The 26,567-nt window shown below is 32.5% G+C and overlaps 1 protein-coding gene across 1 annotated transcript; it reads left to right on the top strand.

Moving 5' to 3' along the window:
- Window positions 1–1,881: 1,881 nt before the first annotated feature.
- LOC130657659 (tubulin polyglutamylase TTLL5-like) lies at window positions 1,882–25,127 on the top strand. Its single transcript, XM_057460665.1, has 32 exons — window positions 1,882–2,318; window positions 7,730–7,836; window positions 7,944–8,026; window positions 8,096–8,202; window positions 8,325–8,388; window positions 8,466–8,532; window positions 8,824–8,906; window positions 8,981–9,050; window positions 9,370–9,454; window positions 9,569–9,670; window positions 9,810–9,901; window positions 10,375–10,482; window positions 11,042–11,123; window positions 11,535–11,596; window positions 12,055–12,122; window positions 12,951–13,135; window positions 13,551–13,613; window positions 13,745–13,795; window positions 14,653–14,698; window positions 14,879–14,944; window positions 15,466–15,499; window positions 15,578–15,728; window positions 16,150–16,221; window positions 16,388–16,454; window positions 16,546–16,640; window positions 17,292–17,343; window positions 21,334–21,437; window positions 22,007–22,147; window positions 22,857–23,341; window positions 23,447–23,500; window positions 23,807–24,227; window positions 24,701–25,127. Exons 1-32 carry the CDS (start codon window positions 2,203–2,205, stop codon window positions 24,717–24,719), a joined length of 3,402 nt encoding a protein of 1,133 aa, XP_057316648.1. The 5' UTR covers window positions 1,882–2,202; the 3' UTR covers window positions 24,720–25,127.
- Window positions 25,128–26,567: the final 1,440 nt, after the last annotated feature.

Genomic DNA, 26,567 nt, shown 5'->3' on the forward strand with positions numbered 1-26,567 from the left:
CTTTTATAACCCAAACGGAAAATATATAAATTTATTTATGGTTTAAATCCAAACAACAACTGAAAAAATTGGGTTGTGTGAACATATATATTATTGTAAGTTTGTAATGTATTTTTTATTTTTATTCTACTCATGATTATATTTTGATTTTATTATGGTAAAAAAGAGGTATATACACGTTCTAAAAATAAATATACATACTATATATCTAGTTATTTTTTTGACATATCTTCAAGTATTAAACAATCTGTACTGACAAAAAAAGTATTTTTACATTCATGCAATCAATCATTATTAACCTGGTTATCAGGTGAAGCTCTTGCTTAATAAAGGAATTGTTAGCATTTACATTATCAGTTTTTGTCTGACAAATTTATCTGATTCGAAAAACCCTGACAATAACACAGAAAAATTGGAAGCTTTTTGTTGTCAAATTTGTTGTCAAGACACAATCTAAAAAGTTGAAAAATTTCAACTTTTCAGAATTTTGTCTGGAGAGAATGATGTAATAGTTTGTTTCATTAAATTTTAATGATTTGAAAATTAGTATGATTTCAAAAGCACAAGAGGAGAAATATCTTTCAAGAAATTAAATTGTCAAAAAATTTCATAGACTTTTAAAAGGGAAAGAATGTAAAAATGTACAAAAAAGGATTAAGAACGCAAATGCAATCACCCGCCTTTGTGACAAAGTAGAAATGAGGCAAGGATTTATCAAAATCTTCTATTAGTAAAACAGCTATAAATAATTGATATGAAAACTCTCTAGACAAATTTTGGCACTCAAAATCTGATAATGTAAACGCTGCTTTAGACAGATTCTCTAGTATTTCAAAAATTTGAGCTGTTTATGCTATAGAAATTGTTTTGTCATTGAAATTATACACAGTTTTTTGTAATGCTAAAAGTAAAATAGAATACAGGTGCATAGAATGATCTACTGCAGTGGAACCTTTTTATAGGGCTCACAACGCTCTTAACAAACACTTTTCTCTGGAACGAATAAAAGGGCAGAATTACATAGAAAAAATGCATTGATGCTTTGGCAGAATTTATTTTAAGTTGTTGCGGAATAATTATTCTGGCAAGAACAGCTGTTTTGGATCCTAGACAGTTATTTTGTTTGTTCTGTCATTTCGAAGTTTTGTGTTTTACTACCTGTCGTATTTTCCTTACCCATAAACCGCAACTTAAATTTTCGGAAAGCTAATTATCTTTTTACTAAAAATCGGATACTCGTTGTAAGAATTTATGAATTATGGTAACCATTTCTAACCAGATTCCTAAGCAATTAAATTGCTTAAGGGTGATAAATCAGGTCAGTAGTTAAGTTATCAACTTTACGCCACAACTTACAGATGTGAAAGCTCTTCTGTGTCTTTTAGATCTTAGCTATGTGGTGTAGTATGAGACACAAATGAAACTCCCTAAAAAATATTGTGACATAACTGTATACATAAAAACCCACCCACTGTTTTTTTAAAAAAATACTGATGTGTTTTGCAAGTTTTGCAAACTTTGATCAGCAATAGTTTTTAGTGCTATTTCAAAATCTTCTAGTTTGGCTTGTTGAAATCAAAGATCGCTTTTTCTCAGTTTTTCTTAATTCTGATAAAATATTTCTATATTTATTTTAATATATATATTTTATTAAAAATAAAATGTAAAAGCTTTTCGGCTTACGCCATCATCAGTACATAAAAATCAGTACATTTTATGTACTGATGATGGCGTAAGCCGAAAAGCTTTTACATTTTAATTTTAATAAAATATATATATATTAAAGTACATTTACATGCCAAATTTTACTACAACATTTCTATATTTAATGTCTTGATATGAATACACATTACGGTTAAGAATGATGAAATCATGCCTGAAGGTGTATATTATTTTATTGATGGGGGTTACAATATAAATCTTGTTGCTGCCTGACCAGCTCTGCTTTAAGCTTCTAAGAAATACTCATTGAATTAAGATTGAAATTTATGTTTTAAAAAAACTAATACTTTAGAAAGATTAAATGTACATGTAAGAAGTGTTAAAATCAAACTTTTTGAGTATTAAAATGGAACATATGTGGATTATGGTTATACCATTGCATAATCCAGAAAATTTTATATTTAGTGGATTATTTGCACTAGACACTTCTAAAACATCTTGTATTCTTACCATAGTTAAATTCGTATTGCAATAAGAGATATGCTGAGAAGAAGTCACAGCTACTCGTCACTACAAAAGGTTGAAGTGGAAAACGAAGTTGAAGAAGAAGAGGGTGATCACAGCTCTGTTATTCAGGCCTATGAACACGAAAAAAGGTATGAACTTTAACACGATCCTCAAATAACTGCTTGTAAGGGGAGTTAGAAGATAGAAGACCGAATTATTTATTCAGCAGTATAGCTTTACATTGTTGGTTAGGATTAGGTTAAATAGCAAATATTTCAAATAGGGCTAACACTGTCAAGGAGTCCAACATTATTAGCCAGAGGCTATAACAAGATATTGGTCACCTTTAACAAATAAAACAAACCAAACAAAAAATAAATTTTATACATTCTATATATAAATGTGCGTAAAACAATAATATCATTTGTACTGATTATGCTAATACTTAGCTGTACAATGAGAAGAATAACTGGGTCGACATATATTTTAGCTTGGGTGGGGTGAGAGACTAATTAAGTCACAGTGGGGGGTGGACACAGTGGGGGGGGGGATTTATCAGACCAAGAGTAAATCCACAGTCTAATGAGAATGAAAAAGTCATCAACATTGAAAGTATAGAGAATTGCCCAAGGAAGATTCTCATGAAGTAGATTGTAAAGAAAAGTTACATTTTTCATATGAACCAAATCGGGAAATTTTAAAATGCCAAGGTTAAAGAAAAGAGGGGTGGAATGGGATTGTTGCTGTTCAAATGTGATAAGTGTCACTGTGCAACATTGAAGACAGTAAATATGGTCAATGAAGTGATGACCTGGTTGGCTCCAAATTTCATTGCAGTAACGTATGTGACTACCAAAAATAGCATGGTAGATAGATTTAAGGACATATTGTGGAACAAAATGTCCAAGTTTCACTATAGCTCCATTAGTCCTCTTAAGTTTGATGGCAACCTCATTGATCTGAGATTTCCAACTCAGGTCAAAATCTAGTAAAATGTATAGAATCTTAACACAGTTACTGGGGAAGAGTTTTTTGCCATTGTTGATGAAGATTTTCAAGTCATAGTTTATAAGTTTAAGCTTGTGCTTAAAAAGGATATATTCAGTTTTACTTGCATTCAAAGAGATTTTGTTGGGGTTAAGCCATGGAGAAAGAAATTTCAGATTCATGTTGATTCTTTTGAAAGGGACTTTAAGGACTTGTTAAAACATATTAAGTTGGTATCTTCAGCAAAATGATAAAGCAATGAATATTTGATAGCACAATAAAGGTCATTTATATAAATGAGAAACAAAAGGGGACCTAGTATGGATCCTTGCGGACACCATGTCTAATAAATCTGTCACTGAATCAATTGATACAAATTGCCTACCAGACAGATAGGAGCGAAAAAGATTAAGAGGAATGCCACAGATACCATAGTGGAACAGTTTTTTAAGAAGATTTCGTGGTCAACAGTGTCAAAAGCCTTCTCGAGGTCAATAAAAACACCACAGGCATACTTACTATTATCAAGTGTGTTCATAATATTTCGAGCATGTTTTTAAGAGCATGTGCTGTGGAGTGTTTTTGCCTGAATCCAAACTGTTGAGAGTACAAAATATCATGTTGTGACAAAAACTGCTACATGTTTGTAGATCAGTCTTTCAAAAACTTTATCAATATTAGTTAGCAAAGAGATCGGTCTGTAATTTGTTCAGTCAATTTGGATCATTTTGTAAATACAGGAATAACCTTGGCAATTTTTAATTGGGATGGAAATACACCAGAAGAGAAAGAAAGATTGATCCGAATTGAAAGTGGCTTGGCAAATTCAGATTTGAGAAGAGCCAATAATTGACTAGGAATAATTTAAGGACCAGATGCTTTATGGCAATTTAACCAGGCAATGCATGAGGCTAATTCATCAGTGTCAGTTGGCGAGAGAAAAATCGAATTAGAATTTCTGTTTTGAATGAAATTAGAGAAGTGGTTTGAAGAAAAAGGAATTTTAGATTGTATGGTATCAGCAATAGAAGAGAAATAACCATTGAAGAAATTAGAGATTACAGAAGGATCAGTGACATTAGTATTATGAAGATTGAGACAGGTAGGAAAAGAAGATTTAAACTTTTTAGTAGATATGATAGAATTGATGCCTTGCCACACCTTGTGAATATTGCCCAGGTTATCACTGAAATAGGTTGCATAAAATATTTTTCTTCTCCGCCTGGACAAGGTTACAATTAAGTTTCTATGCTGCTTATAACGTTTATTGAGAGCAGATTTAATTAAAGGATCTTTAGCCTTTATAAAGGATTTATAAAAATGATCACGTTGTTGAATAGACTTAATAATACCTTTAGTGATCCAAGGATTTATATCACGTTTGTGTTGACGCTTAGTCAGTATTTTTGTAGGTGCATACTAATCCAGGAGGCCTTCAACCCTGTTGAAGAATTTGTCGAAAGAGAAGCCTACATTGCCAGAACTTATTTTAAGAGTTTGTTTCCAGATCGTAATAAGAATGTCACGATCAAAATTTTTCCAATCTCAGACACTAATCTTAACATTAGAAGGAGAATACACTGTTTTTTGTTAAATATAACGAATTGAGACAAGTGGTCAGAGATTGTAGTATAGATATTACCAGACATGGTGTCAAGGTCAGATGCGTTAGAGAATATATTATCTATAAGAGTACTGGAGGAGTTAGTTATTGTAGTAGGAAAAGTGATGTGAGGAAGCAAGGAGAAAGAGGAAGTTTTATTTAAAAATTTCTCAACAGGTCACAGTTGAAGAGGTTGATGTTAAAATCCCCTAAAAGAATAGGAGTTATTTCCTAATTTGCCATGCCCAAACACAGCTTTTTTTAAATCGATTATGCTCAAACACATAACTTCATACAACACCTTTTTTGAGCCCAATACTGACTTGTCCAGTCCCAAGGTATTGCTGTAAGACCCAGGGTTTTTCTACAATTTTCACAGTCTTATGGTTTGTGAAGTAATTTCCACTGAAAATGCACGTTTCTGTGATTTTTATTTCTATAATTGTTAGAGATAATGAAATAGGAATCCTTGCGCATACACTTATTTTGTAGACATGTTTTTAAAAATAAGTGATGAAACGAAGGTTTTACAAAAGCAAGTTTAATCAATTGTTATTAGCATTTTGCATTTGAACATGTTGTATAATCAGGGATCTTAAATGTCTTATATCACATATTTTTTGTGATTTTTAATCACTTTTGTAAAAATCTCCTGGTTTGCGAAAATAAAACTAGGCATTTTCCTTTTATATACAATCAGTTACTAATTATTTGGGAACATATGTAATTTATTTAATTCCTGCACTTTGTTGGAAATGTTTTTAATTTGAACATTCTATACATAGTTCTTTACAATAATGTAAAATTTAGGTTAGACTTTTAAAAAGTATCAATCATATTAATTGGTACACATTTCTAAAATACAAGCCTCTATTATTCACCATCTGTTCAATATAAACTTAAAAAAAATTCTGAAATTTTGCAAAAATAGGGGGTTAAAAATTTTCCAGTAAAAAGGGTTGCTATATATTCCAGGGTAACTGATCATTTAATTTAGCCTTGAAACAGAAATTGTTAATTTTTTGTATTGTTTTAGTTTGCATTGTTTTTTGTATTGTTTTAGTTTAATATATCTAAATTTATGTTTCCGCTTGTTAAAACCTATTAAAAAATGATTTGAAGTTGACAATTGTGAAAAGATTTGATCAACTCAGTAAATTAAGCCTGCAGCAATTTTTCAAAATTGGCAACCTTAGAGTTCTAGTTCAAAGTTCTAAAAATACCATGTATTTTTAGTCATATTTAGTGGCTATGAAAAGCAGACAAAGTAGACAAATGGAATTAGCAAGAGTGCAATTTCATTTGCTGGAACTTTTCCTCACTATCGATTAGTTGTAACTATTTAACATTGCTTTTGATTGGTTCCATATATTCTTTTAACAACAACAACAACAAAAGTGCTTTCTTGTGTCTTTAAATATAAGAGGGTGTTTGCGTTACATATTCGTTACAGGATGAAGATAATAGCTTGACCTCCAAATAATAGGGGTGGGAGGGAGGGGGGATACTCTTAAAATAGGGAGGTTCACAATAATGGGGGGTTGCCAACTGTGGTATTTGACCCCACAGTTCCAAAGATCGACCTGTTAACCATATTAAGCTTAAACAAATGTAAGCCTATAATATTCATCCAATTTTACAAGTCATATCTCATAGATTATTCACAAATTAAAATGGTACCTGTGATATGTCAAAGATATTTTCACTTCTATTATAAATTAAAGAAGGACAATGAAAATGTTCAAATCAGCATGTATTTTACCAAGTACAAAGCACTTTTTAAAACTATAAGCCACAATTTTTAACTTTTTTTTATTTACTTTGTTGTTGAAATAATTTAGTTTTATACTCTATTTGTTTTTAAAGCTTGATCCTCAAAATATTATTTTTTTTCTTTCTAATGTTTGAAAATGTAGATGATACTAGTGCCACTATAAAATGTAATGTTTATTATTAGAGATGATGAGTCAGCTTAGGAGTGGTAAAGAAAAAAGCAATCTCTAAGGCGTTTATAATTTTTTTAATTTGTATTTAGTAAATTCTACTAAAGCTTAAGCATAACGTTGTGTAAAGGCAGATTTGCGTGAGTGGAGTTGGAAGGCAGCAAAATTTTTGTTGTTGTACATTTTAAACCGATTAGAACACAATCATTTTGATTATTTTAAGGGAAATTCTTTACTGGAAAGATTAAAAAATAACAAATTTGTTTGGTATAAAGAGTTTTGACGTTCAGTATTTTAAACTCACGGCCAATTTTCTTGTTACTACTGAAAATCGAAAAATATTTTGCAGCTAATTTGCTGCCAAACTTCTTTACAATATATCAAGGAAGCCACAGAAAAAAAATCTCATGGATTTCATACTCTAAGCCATATAAAGTTTTCTTACTTGTTATATAATGTTCAGGTTGCAAACAGTTTTTCTTATATTATATGCCTTTTGTGAAAATTGGTAAAACCCCTGGGCATCTAGCCTAGTTAACTAAGCTTTTTTTGAGGATATCAAATTCAGTTTCTCTCAAACCAAAGCTTAAACGGAAACAAATGTCAAAGCAAATTCCTAAAATTCAAATCCACCTCATAGCAAACCCTGTATTACAATGAGCCAATAAGCATAAAGTCGTCGTGGTTACTTTGTACCCTCTTAAATAATACAAGATTCAATTATATTTGTTTGGGTGAGTAAGGCCATGCCCGCTCAAAAAAAAAGATTTCCTGATTTTGACTGCGTGAGTAAAGAACAATAGAATTAACCAATCGAAAAAGCGTGGTGAGTATTTGGAATGCAGAAAAATCGTTTGAGACCCAGTGTAATTTTTCCAACCTTTACTATATCGCTTAACTAGCGCTAAGAAAAATTATGTTGCGTCTCCTGGCTACTGTGCTTCTTGTTCCTGTTGTTCAGCATCTGGATTTACATTTGATTCAACTCTACATTTTGTTTACTTTGCATAAAATTATTTGTTACCAGATACTCCATACTACGATGGTACCCAGGAAAAAACAGAAAACCGATGGTAAATTTTTCTGCTACCTGTGTTTTACTTGGAACACCAGAAGATTGCATGGAAATGATAAGTAAGAATGGCTTAGTTTATAAAATACATTTTTTGTTTATTTTTTACTATAAACATTATATGCTTATTTGTTCATTTTAACAATCTTATAAAATTTATCTAATTTAGAGAAATACCGTCTTGGTTACAAGTTTGTCAAAACTGAAAGTAAACTTGTAAGAAATATATTTGCATCACACGGCTTTAGAGAGGTATAATCTTTGATTTTTTTGGCATAAAACTCTGTGTTGCTTTTTATTGTATTGTCACAATTATTGTAGATGCATCCTAATAGCATGCACTTCAATGTTATGTGGACTGGATCACATCTAAAGCCATACACATTGCGAGCATTGACAGAGTTTCAGAAAGTAAACCATTTTCCAAGGTACAGTTTCTTTTTTATTTCAATTCGCTTCTGTTTAACACTGTTGTTGCTTGCAAAACTGAGTAAATATGATTTAAAACAATTATAACGTAAACATTCTTATTTCTCCAACTATTTTCCAGGTCTTATGAGCTAACAAGAAAGGATAGACTTTACAAAAATATACAACGGATGCAACACACCAAGGTTTTATTTGTTTATAATTTTACTTTTAGTGGCTGAGATAAAACAATAAAGTTTCGTAACACGTTATTGTTCTTTAGGGTCTTCGGCATTTTGATTTTGTACCACAAAGTTTTGTATTCCCATCCGAATTAAACGATTTCTATGGTGAGCTTTGTATTTTGATATCTGTAAGGACATTCTTATTAATTTTTAGTTTCCATTTTCTAACTGTTGCAGGGTTGGTCAATTGGCAGATTATTTTTGTTTTGTTTGTTTGCTTTATTTTTTGGATGAATAATTGTTTAAGTATGGCCTAAACCAATAATAGATTTCTGCTCCATTAGTTGTAATTTTTTTTGTTACGATTTAAAAACACTTGGGTTTCAACATCAACAACAGAGAACAATTATCACTAATTAAGTTTATATGATCTTTGGTTTTGATTTATGTGTAAAGCTGCATTTCTGAAAGATCGTGGTCCTTGGATTGTAAAACCATGTGCTTCATCAAGAGGAAGAGGGATATATCTTATAAATCATGTAGGTGGTATTGAAAATTTCTTAATTCTGCAGAAACCGTAGAAAAAATAATAACATATCCACTTTTTTCCTAGACTAATCAAATACCTTTAGATGAGACTGTCTTGGTTTGTAAATACATTCACAATCCTCTACTTATTAATGGTAAACTACTATTTCTGGGCAATTTTTAATTTTGTCACCTAAATTAAATTTTTACATGAATTTAAGTTTAAAAATTTTGTAGTTTTTGATTAGCTACCTTTTTTCGAAGTAAATTCTGGTGTTTTTAATTCATGTTGTAACTCAGCATTTTTTTATATAAATGCCGAACTGTGTACAAAGCAGCCAGGCAAGTTGCATTGTACGGCAACAGTTTTTTCTGAATCCACACTTTAAAATCTGTAATTTGCCAAAATAAATACATGCATCAAATATTCCTTTTTAGACAAAAAAATGTTGTTATCCAATTTCTTTCCTTTAGGTTTCAAATTTGATTGTCGTATATATGTTGCAGTGACTTCTTATGACCCACTTCGTGTTTATATTTACGAAGAAGGATTGGCAAGGTAATAGTTCCCTTTTTGCGCATGCAGACTCAAAAGTCAGAACATTAATCTGACCAACAAAAGGCTAATTCATAGTTGCGATATATTAATAACAATTTATTTCTTCTTTTTCAGGTTTTCCACTGTAAAATATGAAAAAGATAGCAACAACCTACATAATCAGTGGATGCATCTAACGAATTACAGTGTAAATAAAACGAGTGATGATTATATCAGGTGCTACTGTTAATTACAGTCTTTTAGTATTTCGGATACAGTCTTGATTAAAAGTTTAGTTCTACAAAGTCAAAATGTAACATACTTTTAACACAATAAAAAAAAAATGGGAAGTAAACCAATGTTGTTTTAACATTAGATGTGAAGATCCTGAGATAGAAGATTATGGCAGCAAATGGAGTTTCAGTGCTATGCTTAGATGTCTAAAAGAATTAGGAAAAGATACAGGAGGTAGGTGTAATCGTATACCTCTCAAGTTAATATTTTGTCGTAAATAGAAGGCTTGGAATGTAATGTAAGCGAGATTTCAGGTATCAAGCTAAGGTCTATTGTTAAAAACTCAGATTTCCAGACACCTGAATAAGAGTGTTCAAAGATTTATTATCAATAACACACCTAAGACATTATACCCTTACTAGTTGTTAGCCTATGGAAAAATTTGCATGTTTTTAAAATTTCACAAGCATTCGCCCATCAAAATGAAGTCGATAAAAAATATTATGTTTTTGTATACGGGTTTTATTAATATAAACTTTTAATTAATTTTGAAAAGTTTTAAATTTTCAAGACAATTTTTTGATACGAAAACTTATTTAATCCTTCATTACATAAAATCTACCTGCGTGCTTATTTCAAGATTCTTTTGCCATTTCATTGGCTTTTAATGTTTTTATTGGTGTAAGCAATATTATTGTTTGATCTAGTTTTGCTGCAACGAATAGAGGATGTAATCATCAAAACTATCATCTCTGGTGAGATGGCAATAGCAACGGCTTGCAAAATGTTTGTTCCTCATCGTGGAAATTGCTTTGGTAAAATAATTTTTGAATATTCTTGCAATGATAGGTCAAGCTGGTTTCTGGTTTAGCAGACTTAGACGTACCCCTCCCTCCTCTCCCCCACGAAAAAAGGATGCTAAATTAAAATAGTTTGTAGTACTGTAATATAGCGGAGATTGCAGAATTCAGCCTTGATGCAAATTTTCTTTTGCAGTCTGGTATCCCCCCCGAAAAAAATTGCCATCTTAAGACATTCTTAAGCTATTCTTTCGTTTCTAACCAAATACAAAAACTCCTTATTTCAAATTATCTCTTGTTATTTTATCCCCTCTAACAACAACAAAATAAGGGCAAACAATAAAAACATAAGGAGTATTATAGGATCAACAGTGAATATGTGAGATATATTGGTATAAATAATCCTGCACATTTGCAAGTGTTGCAAAGATGATGGATCAAGTGTGACTTGAATCCATAATCTGTCGATTGCCGGACGATTGCTCTACCGACTGTGCTATCGATCCGATGAGCAAAAGATTTTTATAATTTCGATGCAAGTAATATATATTTTTTCGTTTTCTCTCATTAACAGAGCTGTTTGGGTTTGACATTTTGTTGGATGAAAATCTGAAACCTTGGCTACTTGAAGTAAACTTATCACCTTCACTGGCATGGTTAGACTTTCACATTTTGTTTTATTTAAATGATACATCCTTTATATGAAACATCAAGGAATTTTCACCAATTATCTGTTCTCTTGTCACGTTTACTAGAAAAAGTTTAACCTTCAGTGAACAAATTGTGAAACAATGTTACAATCAAGTGTTTTTTTAATGTTTTGAGGTGGATTGATTGGACTGTTTTACTTTTCTGCTTTTCATCATGGAGAATTGGGTCAGGAAAAAGCAAGAAAGGCTTATAGCATTTTACACCTTGTCAGATTGTCGACACACTTTCGATTTTCCTAGCATTTTTTTAAACTACTGTATTGTTTATCAACAATTTTTTTAAAGTATATCTTGTAATAAATCGTTTCTTGCAATTATGCGATAAAAATAACACAAAAATTTTCTATTTATCACCAGTGATTCACCACTCGATTTAAAGATCAAGTCAAATTTAATAAGCGATTTATTCAACCTGACAGGTACCACTTCTTCGCTTCTATTTTTAAATTACAAATATCGAAAATCAACAAAATTTATAGCATGCTTGGTAGTGAAACTTTAAAAACTGCCTAATCAGATATATATTCATAGATGATGAAATAGTCATGTTTTGATCAGTGACAAAACTAAAGGTGAATACCAAGTTTAAGTCTTATTGTGTATAAGGAAAGAAAATACTGTGTTTAATATAAATATCACATGAAACATATATATATATCAGAATTGTCAAGTTTGAGCAATATGTCTAGTATACATATGCTTAAAATATTTTTCCTATCTGATCTTAAATAGCTATGCATATAAATTTTATTTTTCTTATAAATGTTATTCTTACATAATAATATGTATGTGTTAGGTAGATGGAACAAGTAAAAATTTAAAATTTTTTGGAAACCAGTATTTTTTTAATATTTTTTCATTTCTTTAATATATTTAGGAATTGTTGCAGACGACCCAACAATGAAAAAACCTCCAAAATTAATTGCAGAAGCTAAGAGGAAGCAGGTAAGGGGCTACCGTAAATACAGGGTGACCACATCTCTTAAAATCTCCTAAAAACTTAAAATTTAGACTAATAATATTGATTCCTCCTAAAAATGTTCATGGTGACATGCATTATTTTTTTCAAATAGGAACTTATTTTACAAAATGTGACATATTACTACAATTCGGAATTAACAGTTTCGCTAACATTAAAACAAACAAGTTTGATTACTTTTACCTTCTTAAAATATTAGCAAAATCGTTTTAATAGGATGGTGTTTACATGTTTTTAGTGTTTCTTCTCATAGTTGACCCAAAAACCTCCGAAATTCTCCTAAAATCTCCCATAAATTACGAAATTCTGACTCTGGAGTAACCCTGTAAATATTTTCACCAGAACGCCCCCTCCCCTGGGTTTACAGTCCTATTGTCTTATGCCCCGGGTTTAACATTGCATTGTTTTGTATTTAAATGAATGTTATGATAATGTATTAAATTATATATTTTGGAAAAAAAAACTAACGGATAATATTATTCGCCTTATTATGACTGAATAACACCACATATTCTCCGCTGCCAGAATAACATTAAAGACGCAAAATGAACTATTAGATGGGATTATGTGCTTAATTACGACATGCCTTTCTGTCATTCATTGTCAGTAACATTTTATTTTATCTATATTATATCTATATATTATTCTTTCGTAGTTTTCTGTAATACATTCTCTTTGTTCCTTGTCTTACTTCGACTTTCCATGTTATTAGACTACTATATTTGTTACTATATCTTTTTGAGTAATGAACTTATCACGGATGACAAAAATCTGTTATTTTTTTATCTTGATAGAGACTGTCTTCTGGTTCCTACAGCAATGCAGATTTGAAATCGCTAGCCACAAAATCTATCAATAAGATTAACGATGGCTTAAGTAATGAAGAGCGTCGAGTTCTTCGTGAAACGAAAGAAGAGTACAAAAGAAGAGGAAATTTTATACGTGTTTACCCATCTGCAGAATCGTGGGAGCTGTATGGGTATGTGGCGAGTATCATCTGCAATCATAAATGCTTAGAATAAATGCTTAATTTACAATAAACCCCACAAGCAATGATTTGCGGCCTTTTAATATTAGCCCAATTTGGTGTGATCCAATACCTTAAACTGTGATAATTCCTGCTGACGTCAGCATGGCTTATTTCTTGATTTCCTAGACCTTCGCGAGCCGTTGCGTTAATTGTTTCCCAATGCGAACATCGTAGAAACAATTTCAAGCCTCCTCATCCACCCGACACATCTGCCAAAGCAAAACTCTAGCTGTTTTTCCATTTCGAGAAATGACCAAAAAATTGTGCACACGTTTGTGGATTAGTTTATTTTGCCAAGAAAAGTTTTGCATAAAATGTTTTACAATTGTTATAGTATTACAATCTCTTTTATTTTATAATGTAGCTCCCTTCAAGAGCATCAAACTACCTTCAACAAAGTGATACATACAAAATTATATCCGGAACTGTGAGTATGTATAGTGTTAATATCAGTGGCGCAATTTTTTATTAATTAATTTTTTTTTTTTTTTATTTGCTATGTGACTTAAAAGTTTTCATTCAGTAAAAATAAATCGTTTCTATTTGTTTTCGTTTTAGTTGGAATTCTTCTCAAAGACCACAGTCTGCGATGTATATAGCCAGAGCAAGGTTAGTACAACATTACAATAAAAAAACATTTATAAGCATAACCGTCTTTAAAGGGGCAACGAAACGACTGTTGGTTTTCGACTTTAGTGACTTACACGAAAATCAAGCTAATGACATGAAAGAATTTATGATCACTGAGGACAAAAACAACAACTTAAATCATCTTAGATATATTATTGGGCACCCAAATATAAAATAAAATGACAGTAAAGTTCCCCACATATATTGGATATCCGTGATTTATTCGATATAAGTACTTGCTTTTAACTCAAACTTTCTAATAAAAAAAACTTTAAACCTTTTGAACTTGCTAGATATCCTTCGAAATTTTGCATAGACACATTTAAGTTTATTGTAAAACCAGTTTTAGCATCAACAATGACTTTAAATATTTTAGATGTATTGATTACTTTCTTAAATGCAGTAACATAGCTTTTTTAAACAAATACAGCTCCTTGTGTTGTCTTTGTTTCCTCGTCAAAACAAACTTTCGATTTACAGATATTTAATATATTTAATACTGTAGTTTATTTTACCGTCAAAAAGAATACTAAGGAAAATTTTTTTTTTTAGAAAACAAAAATTAAAAAAGTAGCAAATTCATCATAAAAAATTAATTATTCATAAACAGGTTGTCTAGACGTTTATGTGGGTTTAAAGTGTGTATAATTTTTTGCACTTTGACCTTTTGAGTTGTTCGTTCATTACATACCATTCTTTAGAAATCGCCGGGATTGAGGTTATTGAATAGTTTCGTAGCCACTTTAACATCAGTCAATCTTAGATCGCCTGTTATGCAAGAAAATATTTTTTATAATTTTGATCCAATTTTAATTTTATGTTTCTTCTCGTTTTAGAAATTTTACTTCTATTGATAAAGCAGTTCTTTCTGAAGCTAATGAGGTAGGGTTAATTTTGATCAAAACAAAGAAGGGACTATGGAGTACTGAATGTGGGTCAGTCTCACAATTGAGAAGAACAGAGAAGATGCAAAGAAGGTGCAAGTGAACGAGTGAACGAACTAGTGAATGGCGAGCAGGACCGGCATAAAAAGAGATTTTATACGCATTATGTTTTATTTAGAATTCAGTTCATGGCCAGATGTTTCAACATCGTTATGTTCAATACATGAGAAAACTTTCTTCATGGGTAAGTTTTTCTGTCGTTTGTTACAGACGGGTCAATATTTGACTGTTGCCTTGCATGTTAGCAGTGGTACAATTTAGATGAGTATATGGTTTTTGATATCCCCTTTATACAATGCTGTTTTTCGGGTGAGTGACCAGAGCAGATATAATTTGAATGCTATTCTGCACACCCAGTTCACTAAAAGCAGTTATTAAAATAACATAGTTAGGTGATGTTAGGTGATGTTTCTAAAGAAGTAAAGAGACAGGTGAACTTATAACTGAGAATAAATAATACTGTTTATTAAAACAGTTATTTATAAATTTCATGGTGAAAGGTATTCTGTTTACTGCAGCCATTTTATTCCGAGCATCTTTTCTCTCAGACAGGAAGTTGATTTCCATAGACTTCAATTTCAAAAAGAAAAACTTCAAACGTGAAAGAAAAAAAGCTCACAAGGTTTTTCAACTGAACTGAAATTCGCTTGTATGTGAGGAGTCATGTATCACCTGTATTTTAGAACTCTTTTTTTTAAATTTCAGAGTACGTTTGACCATGCAGCAGCTCCCAGTCAAGGTAATCGTCGAAAAATCTCTTTTTTGACAAATCGAATTATTCAGTTCTCTTAAAACTTTTACTTTATATTCCTTGCAGATGAAATATCTGTACCAAAAGCTTCCTTGGTGCAAGGACAATTGCAAGATCCGCCGTTGCAGAATTATGAGCGTGGTTTAATTACGAAAAGGACAAAAAATTATGAAACTATTGATGTGAAAGATCTAATAAGTAAAGGACAACACTTGGAGTAAGTTGTAGTAATTTAGGGGAATACGTTTTGCGGAGATTAAATTTCGCGCGTGACGTAAGTTCGTCATAACGTAAATTTGTTGTAACGCTAACCGGTGATAACGTAAATATGTCGTAACGAAAATCTGTAGTAACGTAAATGTTTTGTAACGAGAACCCGTCGTAATGTAATTGCATTGCAACGCGGATTTGTTGTAACTTAAATTATATGTTACGCGAACCGGTGGTAACGCAAACCTGTCGTGATATAAATGTGTATTAATTAAAGATGTTTAAAGCAAATCCAACGTTACGTAAATGCGTTGCAACGCAAATTCGTAGCGTAAATTTATTGTAACGTGAATCCGTTATAGCTAGAATGCATTTCGACGTAACTCTTTTACTCTGAGTTTTTATTTCCCGTTGTTGTTTTATCGCAGTAAATTTCAAGCTCGGGAGGCATTTGCTGTTTATCTACAACGCGTTCAACACAGACTTCTTCAAGAAATAAGGTGACATGTTTTTCTACTTGTTCTTAACAAATTTCTTTCGATAAAGTTGTTTTGGAGTTATTTCGAGAATAAGCTTTCCCTTCTCGTATATTAGACTGATAAGATTTTCTCAAGTTTACCTATCGTGCTCTCACCCGTAGTGTTGTTTTTTTATCATTTATTGTAGTTCAAGTCATGACGTCATGTTTAGTCAAATATCAATTGGTGAAGTTGAGAAACAAGAACAACAAATCGTAAGTTTACATTTGAAACATGACACAAAAGTGGAAAGATTTATTTTAGTTCCTAAATTTATCTATTCAGCTTTTATTATATTTGTTTTAGGATCTGATTCACAGGTTTTTGTTGAAGGCAGCAGTAAACTTGAGTAACCCGATAAATATTGTTGTTCCCCATAAAAATTTGCCTATCTTGGAAAGGTAAAACGTTTGTTTTGATGAATATATATATATATAACTTTCTAATTATTACAGATCTAATTTATACTCTAATATTGGATATACTTTATTTATAAGAATTTTTCTGAATTTAAATCCCCTGCAAATTCCTGAATCTCTCCGCGATTTTTTTCTGTTTTTGCTAAACCAGAAAAAAAAATGTAACCCCAAAACTATCTAAATCTCACTTAAAACTAAAAATTCAATCTGTTTAAAGATGAAGATGTGTGTAATTATTTGAACGCAAAGAAAGTGTCGGGAAAATATTTGACAGAACATAACAAACTTTTAAATATTGGAGAAAAAGCCGGCATGTGAGACAAAATAAACAAATATGGTGGAATTTGAAACCAGTTTAAAAGTGATATACGAAGTTTCATTTATTTCAGAGAAATTTCGAAATGTTTTTTTAGACAAGCAGAAAACAGGTTTTAATTTTCAATCAATTTTTTTAAATTTTATATGTTCTTAAAATAAGAAGCGTATTAGTTATACTGGATTGTATGACTGATACATGCCAAATTTTTATATTCTGTTCAATGTTTTCCACCTTTTATTTCGTGCTGCAAAAATTACCACCGTTTAGTGCACACCGGGCTGGTAAGTTGTACTAAAATCTTTATTTTTTTCTAGGAAAAAGACACTTGCCAGACAACTGAATGACTTTGTAAGAGTTTATACCAGGGTGAGAATACTGATTTTTTTAGCTCCTTAAAATATTTTTTTTAATATAAACTGAGATAATCCCTCTGATATTTTTAAGTTGAACTGCCATCATCGTAAATCCTGGATGGAATTAAAGAATACTTAAGGATTACTTCGGGACCCGTAAAAAATTCAATACAAATTCCGGCCGTTGCTTTTTTGTACGTTTTTCGGTACAATGCAAGTTTGCTGCGGACATAATATGAGTGTTTATATATGATATACAAGTCCTTACCCGTTGGAAAAGTCCAAAAGTTTTCCGATTAGCATAAAGTAATGAATTACTCTAAGAGATTGGAGAAAAAGGGTCGGAAGTAAAGCTGCGCGCAACCCTTTTAAACCCACAAAGTCAAAGCTCTTACTTTTCTCCGCGTGATTTAGCCAATAACTGCTGCCCGTTCAGTCGTTCCTTTCCTCCAAGGTCGTTCTTAGTCACATTTCAACAATGTGTTAAAATACAAAAATATCAGCTTTGTGTGAACATACCCTTAAATGTCGTTGTGTCATTTTTTCTTTGAATTTTAATTATTTCAATTAACTAGCCCCGCTTACATTCAACACGATTCATGATTAAAATGATTTGTGAAGAGAATTTGACATACACCGACAAACAAACTAAAAAATTGTCATTCTTGTCTCGCATTTAATTACAGGTATTTCAATATATAATTGGTGATTTCTGCTGCCAAAAAATTAACACTTTTGTTATCTACTTGCTTGACCATCAAAGCAAACATTTTGTTGTTTTGTGGAAAGACATCTTTTTAAAGATTGTCTACGCTAAAACCTTGAATGTTAGACTTCCTAGTTTTCAGCGCGACCATGACCTTAATTAACTTTTTGATTCAATCTAGCGTACTTGATAGCTGGATATCCTCGGAAAACTTTTTTATTCTCTTGTTCATCTACTGTTTAGAACAACTTTTAAGGAGGTAAATAGTATTGCGGATTCTTCATACCTTAAATTTTAATTTGATATTCCCCTCACCAACACGACGAAAAGCAACCCACCGTTCAAAAATCACGTTCCTTCTCTCTCGTGTCGCGCACATAACGCCCCCTGTCAGGGGGACTTCGTCCCTACGATTTTCGTGGACATCACATTTTATGGTAGACGGGTTATTAAACGAAATTTTTTTGTAAATTATGTATGCATGCTAAATGTGAAGTTTTCAAGCTAGATATAATAAATATCTCTGTTTTTTGTTTGTTTTTGTCTTGTTTCTTTAAACTATATAGAAACTTTTTTATCACGTTACATACAAAAAACACTAAAATATACAAAACAATGTACAAAATGGATTCGGTATTAAAATATTAGTTTCAGAACTCCTGAATTAATCTGTGTTGAAGATCATCCTTTTTTTTCTTATTCGCGGCAGTCTTGTGCTGCAACCACAGGGCGGTTAGCGCCAACCCCAAACTCAACAACACACTGATCCACCCGTAAATGTAGCCTCGACTATAACGCCATTTACTCTCGGTAATGGGGATTCGATAAAGTTTTTTCTCCATAAAAACATGGGCAGTATCGTTCTTGTGATGCTGCACGGTATAAACAACCAATCCAATGATGGATAAAAATGCGACGAAAGCCTGCAGGATGGTGATTACATAGCCGCTCCATTTCATGGGATACCCCTCACATAATGACGACAGCAAAACGGTGACGAACGACAAAACAATGGTGCCGAACGACAGTAGGCATGCTGTTATCATGGCCGCTCTAACCTGAGCGTAATACTCGCTAAACTTAAATTTTTGTTTTAAGACTTTTCCATCGAATGCTAGTTCATCTCTTAAAGGAATGCATCCATTTATATTGTCACAACTCCTCCATAAACCTCTATGTGATTTGTACGTTTGACCACGTATGTTTTGGTCGGTTATCACTACCCAGTTAGTGGAAGCAATGCTTAAGACGAGGAATAGCGTGCATATAGCACAACCGATCGTTAAACATATCCAACCAGCGTTTTTCATCTTAGTAGCCAACTTTCTTGTGTCTTCCTCCTCCTTCAAGCTGCTTAATATTCGTACTGACTTTATTACCGCAAGATCATTTGTTTATAAATCTTTAATCTTTTAATAGCATTCAGTCATAATAAAATGTTGGTTTCATGTCTGACACACTGAGACAAGTTGGGCTTGATTAAAAACAACATCCGTAATTTTTACATTAGAGAGTTTTTTGGTAAAATTTCGTTATCAATAGAGTATTTTTTTACTTACTGTATTAACATGAATGCAGGCGGTCTTGATGAAGTTGTCATAGTTACGTGCAATTGTGAATTTTTGTATTGTTTCAGGAAGTTGTAAAGAGTTTCAATGCACTACCGTGACTTGCACAATTTAGTGAATGCATTGTTTTTACGCTTAGCACAGCATGCGAGCTTTTCTATTCAAAAAAAAAATAATTTAGACTAAAGTATTTCCTGCTAATGTAGACATACCTTTATTACGACTATAAAATGTAATGTAAATAAACAAATCTTTATGGGCTTTGCGATTATTCTCTGTAACCAAGAAACATTTAATAAGGTTTCAGCTCCATATATTCTATTTAATCACAAAAGCTATGAAAATTGCATCTCAATAACCCGATACTAAAATACAACGGAGACATTCTAACCAGTCAAAATCAGCCACTTTCGTTGCTTAGCAACTTCCGTGTAATAACTAAGAATTTAACTAACACATTCCATACGAAGATATTAATTGTTTCTATTGTGATATATCTGGTCTGCAGATTGTCCATTTTGTGGGAAGATGAAATACTGACCATAGAACATTCGGGGAGAAAACAATGTCGTATAAAGGAATTACTACTTAATTCCGAAAATTACCAATAAAACATACATATTAGTAGCTACTTACGTTTCGGTTACCGTGAAAAAAGACGTATTGCCAGCGAGATGAGAATATTGTGAGAAACAGAATTGGTGGGATTAAAAATCCCAAATAAAAAGAACATTACTCCTGGTATACAGAAATCTCGTGTTCATCGCCACAATCATGGTCAGAATGTATTGAAACAAGACGGCTAAGTTTGAAGTTTATCACCACAAATGAATATATTGGTTGTTTTCGTATTAGAGCCGCGCATTTTGAACTTGTCAAATTTCACTTGTTAATGTTCACAACCGACTTAGAATCTTAGGTTATTTAGTTAAACCTATTTTCTTAAAACGTGCTAATTGTTGCTGACGTCAACCCGTCCATTTTCCTGAACTTTGTGACGCCTTCGTGGGCCGCTACGTGGATTATTTCATTGAATACCACTAGCAAATTTTAAACACTCTCTACCAAGCTTACGTATGTGCGAAAGTAGTTAACCACTTTGAAGCCTGCCACTTGTAGGGTAGTGACCATTTGACCCTTTTGCTATGTTTGAGAAGGGACAGAAAAGCTGCCTTTGTCTCATTTTGACCATTTGGTTGTAGATACCTTGGGTACCCGCGAATTTGCTGAATTCGTACAAAACAAACTTTTCCATGGTTTTAGAGACTACGCAGAGAAATGTGTATTTGAAAGACTTTCTTTGCAAGATTTGTAAAACACAAAGTTAATGTCTTGAGATAATTATTATCTGCCGTAGATTTATCTTTTTTTTTTTTTTTTAATGACAAACATTGCTAGTTCTCTTATTTTTGTTCTGCTTTTTTGGGTAAAATAATATTCAAAAAAATTGCGCTAAATTAACTATTCGTGTTTTTCTTTGAGAAGATATTATAAACAGCTTTCTGTTTCAGAAAATCGTGGCATACCGTAAATAAAGGATTAGGCGCCCAGGGGCTTATTAGAGCTGGGGCGCTTATTTACAAATATTTCCCTAACCCTTGGGCGCTTATTCGACCAGGGCGGTTCTTGGGCACGGGGCGCTTAATCTGTCATTTACGGTATTTCTTTAAAAAAAACACCGCAGGAAAGTTTTTATAAACCAATATCTCATTTGTTCGCTGATATTTAGGAAACTCAACTTCTAAGTGCGAATGAAGACAACCACAGTGACACGCAGGGTGCAACGTTTGTTATTGATGAAAATTCATTTCAAATGTTCTTGGCTGTGTCCAGGTAATAAATATTTATCGTTTTTGAAATTTGTTGAAAGTGTTTTTAAAAAAACTAGTCGTTAGCCCGTGGAATATCCACGGGTTCACCCGTCCTTTTTATACCGCATTGCGTGACAGACAGACAGACAGACAGACGTATGCGGGCATTATAATATAGATAATGTCAGAGGTGTGTGTGTGGGTGTAACATTATAATTGTAAAGTGAAGGCTGGGCACGCCCCGATGCTCATTGGATGTTTATATGGAGTTTAATAGCAAACATTTTAATTGGCTGGAATATCAAAAAATGGAATATTAATAAAATATAAAAAATAGAGAAATTTGAATAAAGTTTCTCTAACACCTTCATTTAATCATGTGTGAATGAATTTCGTTTTAAAGATGGTATCAAAATACTAAAGTTGTGGTCTAGAATTAAGAAATATTTCGACTCTAAAAATGATGGCATTCTGTTTATTAAGTTCTGGCCAAACATCAATTTAGAAGAAAATCAGCTTAATTCCGATAGATAGAATCTACGTGAATGACTGTTTGCTTTCATTGAAACAAAATCTTCATTTTTCTTTTAGCGAGTCAGAATTGGAAGAAATATTAACAACGTACACAAGACACAACCGATCTGCTAGCATATTTCTTGGCGCGAAACCTTCAAAATATGGAGCACGAGCAAAACACGAAACAAGTGAAGCGAATCCCTCCAGTAAATCAAGGTAATTAGACAAAACGCAGGCATCTAGCGAGTCCGTGTTGCATGAACTAATAAAGTGTTTGAGTCAGTGAAATTGATTACTTGTCATCACTAAAAAAAAGGATTGCCATTTTAAGTCATTCTTACAGTACATTTCCATTTGCTAAATGCTTTTAAATCTCATATCAGTAAGTAAAGGGTATTGACTAGGAAAAACCAATAAAATAAAATTTCTCAAATTAAGTGTAAAAATTACTTTGTTCTTCTTTGCTAAATTTTTACCTAATACGAAAAAACCTGAAATTCTCATATTTTTTTTCTTATATTTGTTTATTTAACCCTATTTAGGCCGGATATTATTCGAAAAGCCAGGAACTCGAAAACAGGCCAAAATGGTGGAATGTAAACTTAGAAATGAGAAAAAACGTGTTACGTGTTGTAAGGATATTTATAAAAAAAAAAAAAAATTGCTAATTTTTGCCCCGACCACCGATAAGTCACCATGACAGCAGACACGACTAATTTTAAACGCTAATATATCAATACGTCAAATATTTTAAATTTCCAATGGTTATTCAACATTGAGAAAAAAAACATACCACAGACCAAGATTTTAAAAGGTCCTATAACTAACTATATTAGTAAAAATTTACCTGGTACCCACATAGTCCCCCGACATTTGAATTCTTAAATTGTGAAAATTTCAAGCTAGCAGGGTCTTTTTTTCTTAGATATCCTTCTGAAGAAAAGATATTTCCTAAAAGATCTCAATCTGCCTCTTCGGCGAAAAATTCTGTTTCGCTTAATCGGCCAAAATCTTGGAAGCAAAACTTAAAGCGTGCAACCAGTCATGATGGAAGCGTGGTCACACCGGCTATTGATAATGATAGTGATACATGTCACTCCGACAACAAACCTCCATCTGGCAAAAACAATATACTACGCCCACTATCGACGTGCAGTAACCGCCTGCTGGAGAACAACACCTCACATCAACGCCACTTTTCAAGACCTTCGACAAGCGACAGTAGAATTCATTCGAGAAGTTCAAATTGCCACCAAAGACATCATTCTGCTGACTCGCTTGTTCGAACACGTTCTGCTAGTAAGTTACGACCGGACTCGAGCAAACAAAGACTACACTCCATCGCAACGGTGTGCGCGTATACTGGTGCGGATGATATGTTAAAACACTATTGGCAACTTCAACAGAGAGGTTTGTAGACGTAGTTTGTTGACTGACTGAGAACTATAAATTGATATCAATTAACAGATGACTTCAAGTGCTGGTTTGCTGTAAATAAATGTATTTCTTAATTAGAACCTGGTTCAAGACTGTCATCGCGTCCACCTTCCGGTCACTGTACCAGCCATGGTAAACCTTTTTCTTCGTTTTTTATGACATAAACACATGTCTCTGTAACTACCCTTCGGTAAGAAGTTTTAGTGCAACTATATCCAACTATAAGGGGGTTGACACGAGACCCAAAGTAAGTTCAACCGCGGTTTGAGTTGGTATAATCCACTTTGGTCCACATTGTTACTTAATACTGTTTGCTTTATAAGAATCCTTCACTTTGGAGGAAGTGTAACTCACTTCGGGTGATGTCTGACTTTAGTTTTACGCTTCGCTGATTTGATGTTTGTATTATTTACAAATCTAAAAGATTTATTATTCTAGATGCAGAGGAGGTGCGGTTGAAGAAAGCGTTGAATAAACTATCGATTAAACAATCCGAACGCACGTATTGTTCGAACAACATTAAATCACACGACAGAAAAACGTCCAAAACAAAGCTTGATGCAAACGATAACCGACTTTATAACGACCTGCATTCAGATGCGATCACTGATGACGATAAACTGGAAGAATTTATACGCTACGGTGATAAGTTTGTTTTGGAAAACGAAAAAAGTTTTAAAACTGATCGAAAGAACTGCCTACATCAAACTGCTAGCACGCAGACGGTTGATAAATATGATGAAGAAGTCAATTCGAAAGTCGGGTCTGATAAAAGAAGAACAGTGTATGGTGTGCCTCGCCCACCTGAAGGAAAAAAGCCAACTATTAAGAAGCAATTTAGTTCACAACGGATGAATAGGTAATCGAGTCTACTTTTTCTTTTGCCACAAGTTACCGAGAAGGATAGCTATTAAACACGTTTTATTTTAAACAATAACTATTTGTGTGTAAAGAAGTGTGCGGTATGGACTCGCCATGTGAAATACAGCCTCTCTTTTGCGTGGAAGTGATACACGATGAGAACGCGTTCTTAACGTGGAAATCGCATGTAAGAATGCGTCGTCTTCTGTGAGAACTGTCCTTTACAACACTCGCATCTTTGTAAAAAATATGGATAATCTTTTGTAGTATGGTTTCCACTGGATACTCCTTAAAAAGACTCCTGAAAAGTTTTAAAATAAGACGAACTACTGGAGAATAATTTTCTGAATTCTGTATTTTGTCTAGTTTTAGCTTTTAAATTTTTTTCTTACTAAATTTCCTTTTTTGTGGAACCAGATCACTCCTAAAAAGGGTTGGAAACTTAATGAAATTACTATTATTTTTTTTTAGATTACTGCAGAAGAAATGAGGTGCGCAAGCCGATACGAAGTAGACAATTTATATTTGACAAGACCTTGTAATAAAACTGCTGTAGGAAATTTTTATAAAAAATCTTTGAAAGTAGGGGATCTATTTAAATTCATGTCATGAAAAACTTGATCGCGATTTTTTTTCTCACTTTCTTACATAAAGCATAGAAACATACTGACGATGAAGATGACAATAGGAAAGTCATGTGATCTAATAATTTCTTTAAAAAAGTATTTGCTACAGTGTGGCTTAAATATTATTCTTTTATATTTATTTAGGTTTTTATAAAAATTGTATATTTTTATATTGTACATACTTTCAAAACTGATAGTTGGCGATTTTAATAATTGTATATAAATATCTGTTCATATGGTCGTAAATATATTTCTGAAAATTTCTTGTCCAATTTACTGGCTTTTTTAAGTAAAAAAGTTATACGCTTTCCTTTTATAAGAATATACTCTATATGAATTTTCAGAATGAAATTAGACAAAAATTTCAAAACTATCCTAAGAATATGCTCAACTTGAGATTTCGCTTGCATGATTATGAACGTTTGGTTTTTGGTTATTTTTTTGTTAATTCATATAAACTTGTATCCTATCATTGATGTAAAGTGTGTTTTCTTAGATTTTATTCCAGGTGTTTTTCTCCACAGAATCTAGTTTTTTTGTCTGCCAGATAAATTAGGCGCCTTCTTTTTACACCAGTTTACATTCTGAGGTCTTTTCGAGTCCAAAATACGATGGCCCTTATGGCTCACTTCTCCTTTTAGCAGTGACACTTCTCTTCTTAATAAGAACACTATTTTTTAGTCAAAGTACATCTCCTTATTTAATTCCGTTAAAAACACTTCTCTTCCAAGTGGGAAAAACTACTCTTGTGAGCTCAATCCGGTCTTCAGTATATTAAATTCACAAGATTTAGTATGAACTCGCGTATATGAATAAATGACACCACATCTCCTGTGCCTACAAATGTTTAGGTTTTTGCGGTAAAATGAATTTTTCGGTTCCACAAAAACAGATTTTTTCGCGTAAAAAAACTCCTGTTAATCAAAAGTTATTTTTGTGCTCTGAGAACTACATTACGTGTTATAATATTTTTTTAAGGGTCTTCACAGGAATGCTAAACGCATTACCTTCTTCTCGTTCCGACTTGCTTTTGTGAATTAAAATAAATTTTGTGTTATAGCTGAGAAATTTCCAGAGATCATTTCTAATAGGAACATTTTGCGATTTGGCGAAACTTAAATTTTTTTTTAAAAAAACACATTGATGTCAGGAACATGGTATATTTCAGCAATCTAAGCTTTTTAAATTTTTACATTGTTAAATTACATTTATTTACGGCACAATGACTTCATTGAAGCATCAAAAACATTTGTTTTTCATATATTTCCCTCACCACCAAACATCCCTGTCTGTACAAACTGGCTATGGCCACCATCTCTAGTTCTTTTTCTTAGGAATTAAGATTATAGGGTTGTTAACCTACCTAAAATACAGTGCCTTCATGTGGCAGTTCATGTCGTAGTAGTCAAGGACAAGCAGGATATAAAGTTTCTCTCCAACAACTTCCGTTACCATATACTTCATGTTAACGACGGATGGTGATAAAATAATTCACATAGCGGTGGCGGTGGGAAGTGAGTCATAGGGGCCATCCGTACAAAAAACTCGCGAATTTTTTGGATAGACTTTCGTGAATATACAAATAAAAAATTTGCGCAAGAAAAACTTCCCAAAATCTAAAATTAGATATTTTTCGCAGCATAAACTTTCGCAAGAGTTTATGTTTGAGAACTAAGTGTCTAACAGAGGATGGATATTTTATCGTTTTAATT

The sequence above is a fragment of the Hydractinia symbiolongicarpus genome, chromosome 9, assembly GCF_029227915.1.
Source record: "Hydractinia symbiolongicarpus strain clone_291-10 chromosome 9, HSymV2.1, whole genome shotgun sequence".
In the NCBI taxonomy this organism is placed as follows: Eukaryota; Metazoa; Cnidaria; class Hydrozoa; order Anthoathecata; family Hydractiniidae; genus Hydractinia; species Hydractinia symbiolongicarpus.

Bases quoted from the DNA above. Each gene is read 5' to 3' on its own strand.
- LOC130657659 (XM_057460665.1), top strand. From the start codon at position 2,203: ATGCTGAGAAGAAGTCACAGCTACTCGTCACTACAAAAGGTTGAAGTG. The intron at 9,671-9,809 runs GTGCTACTGTTA...TTTTAACATTAG, and splicing joins ACGAGTGATGATTATATCAG to ATGTGAAGATCCTGAGATAG. The intron at 14,699-14,878 runs GTAGGGTTAATT...TGTTTTATTTAG, and splicing joins TTCTTTCTGAAGCTAATGAG to AATTCAGTTCATGGCCAGAT.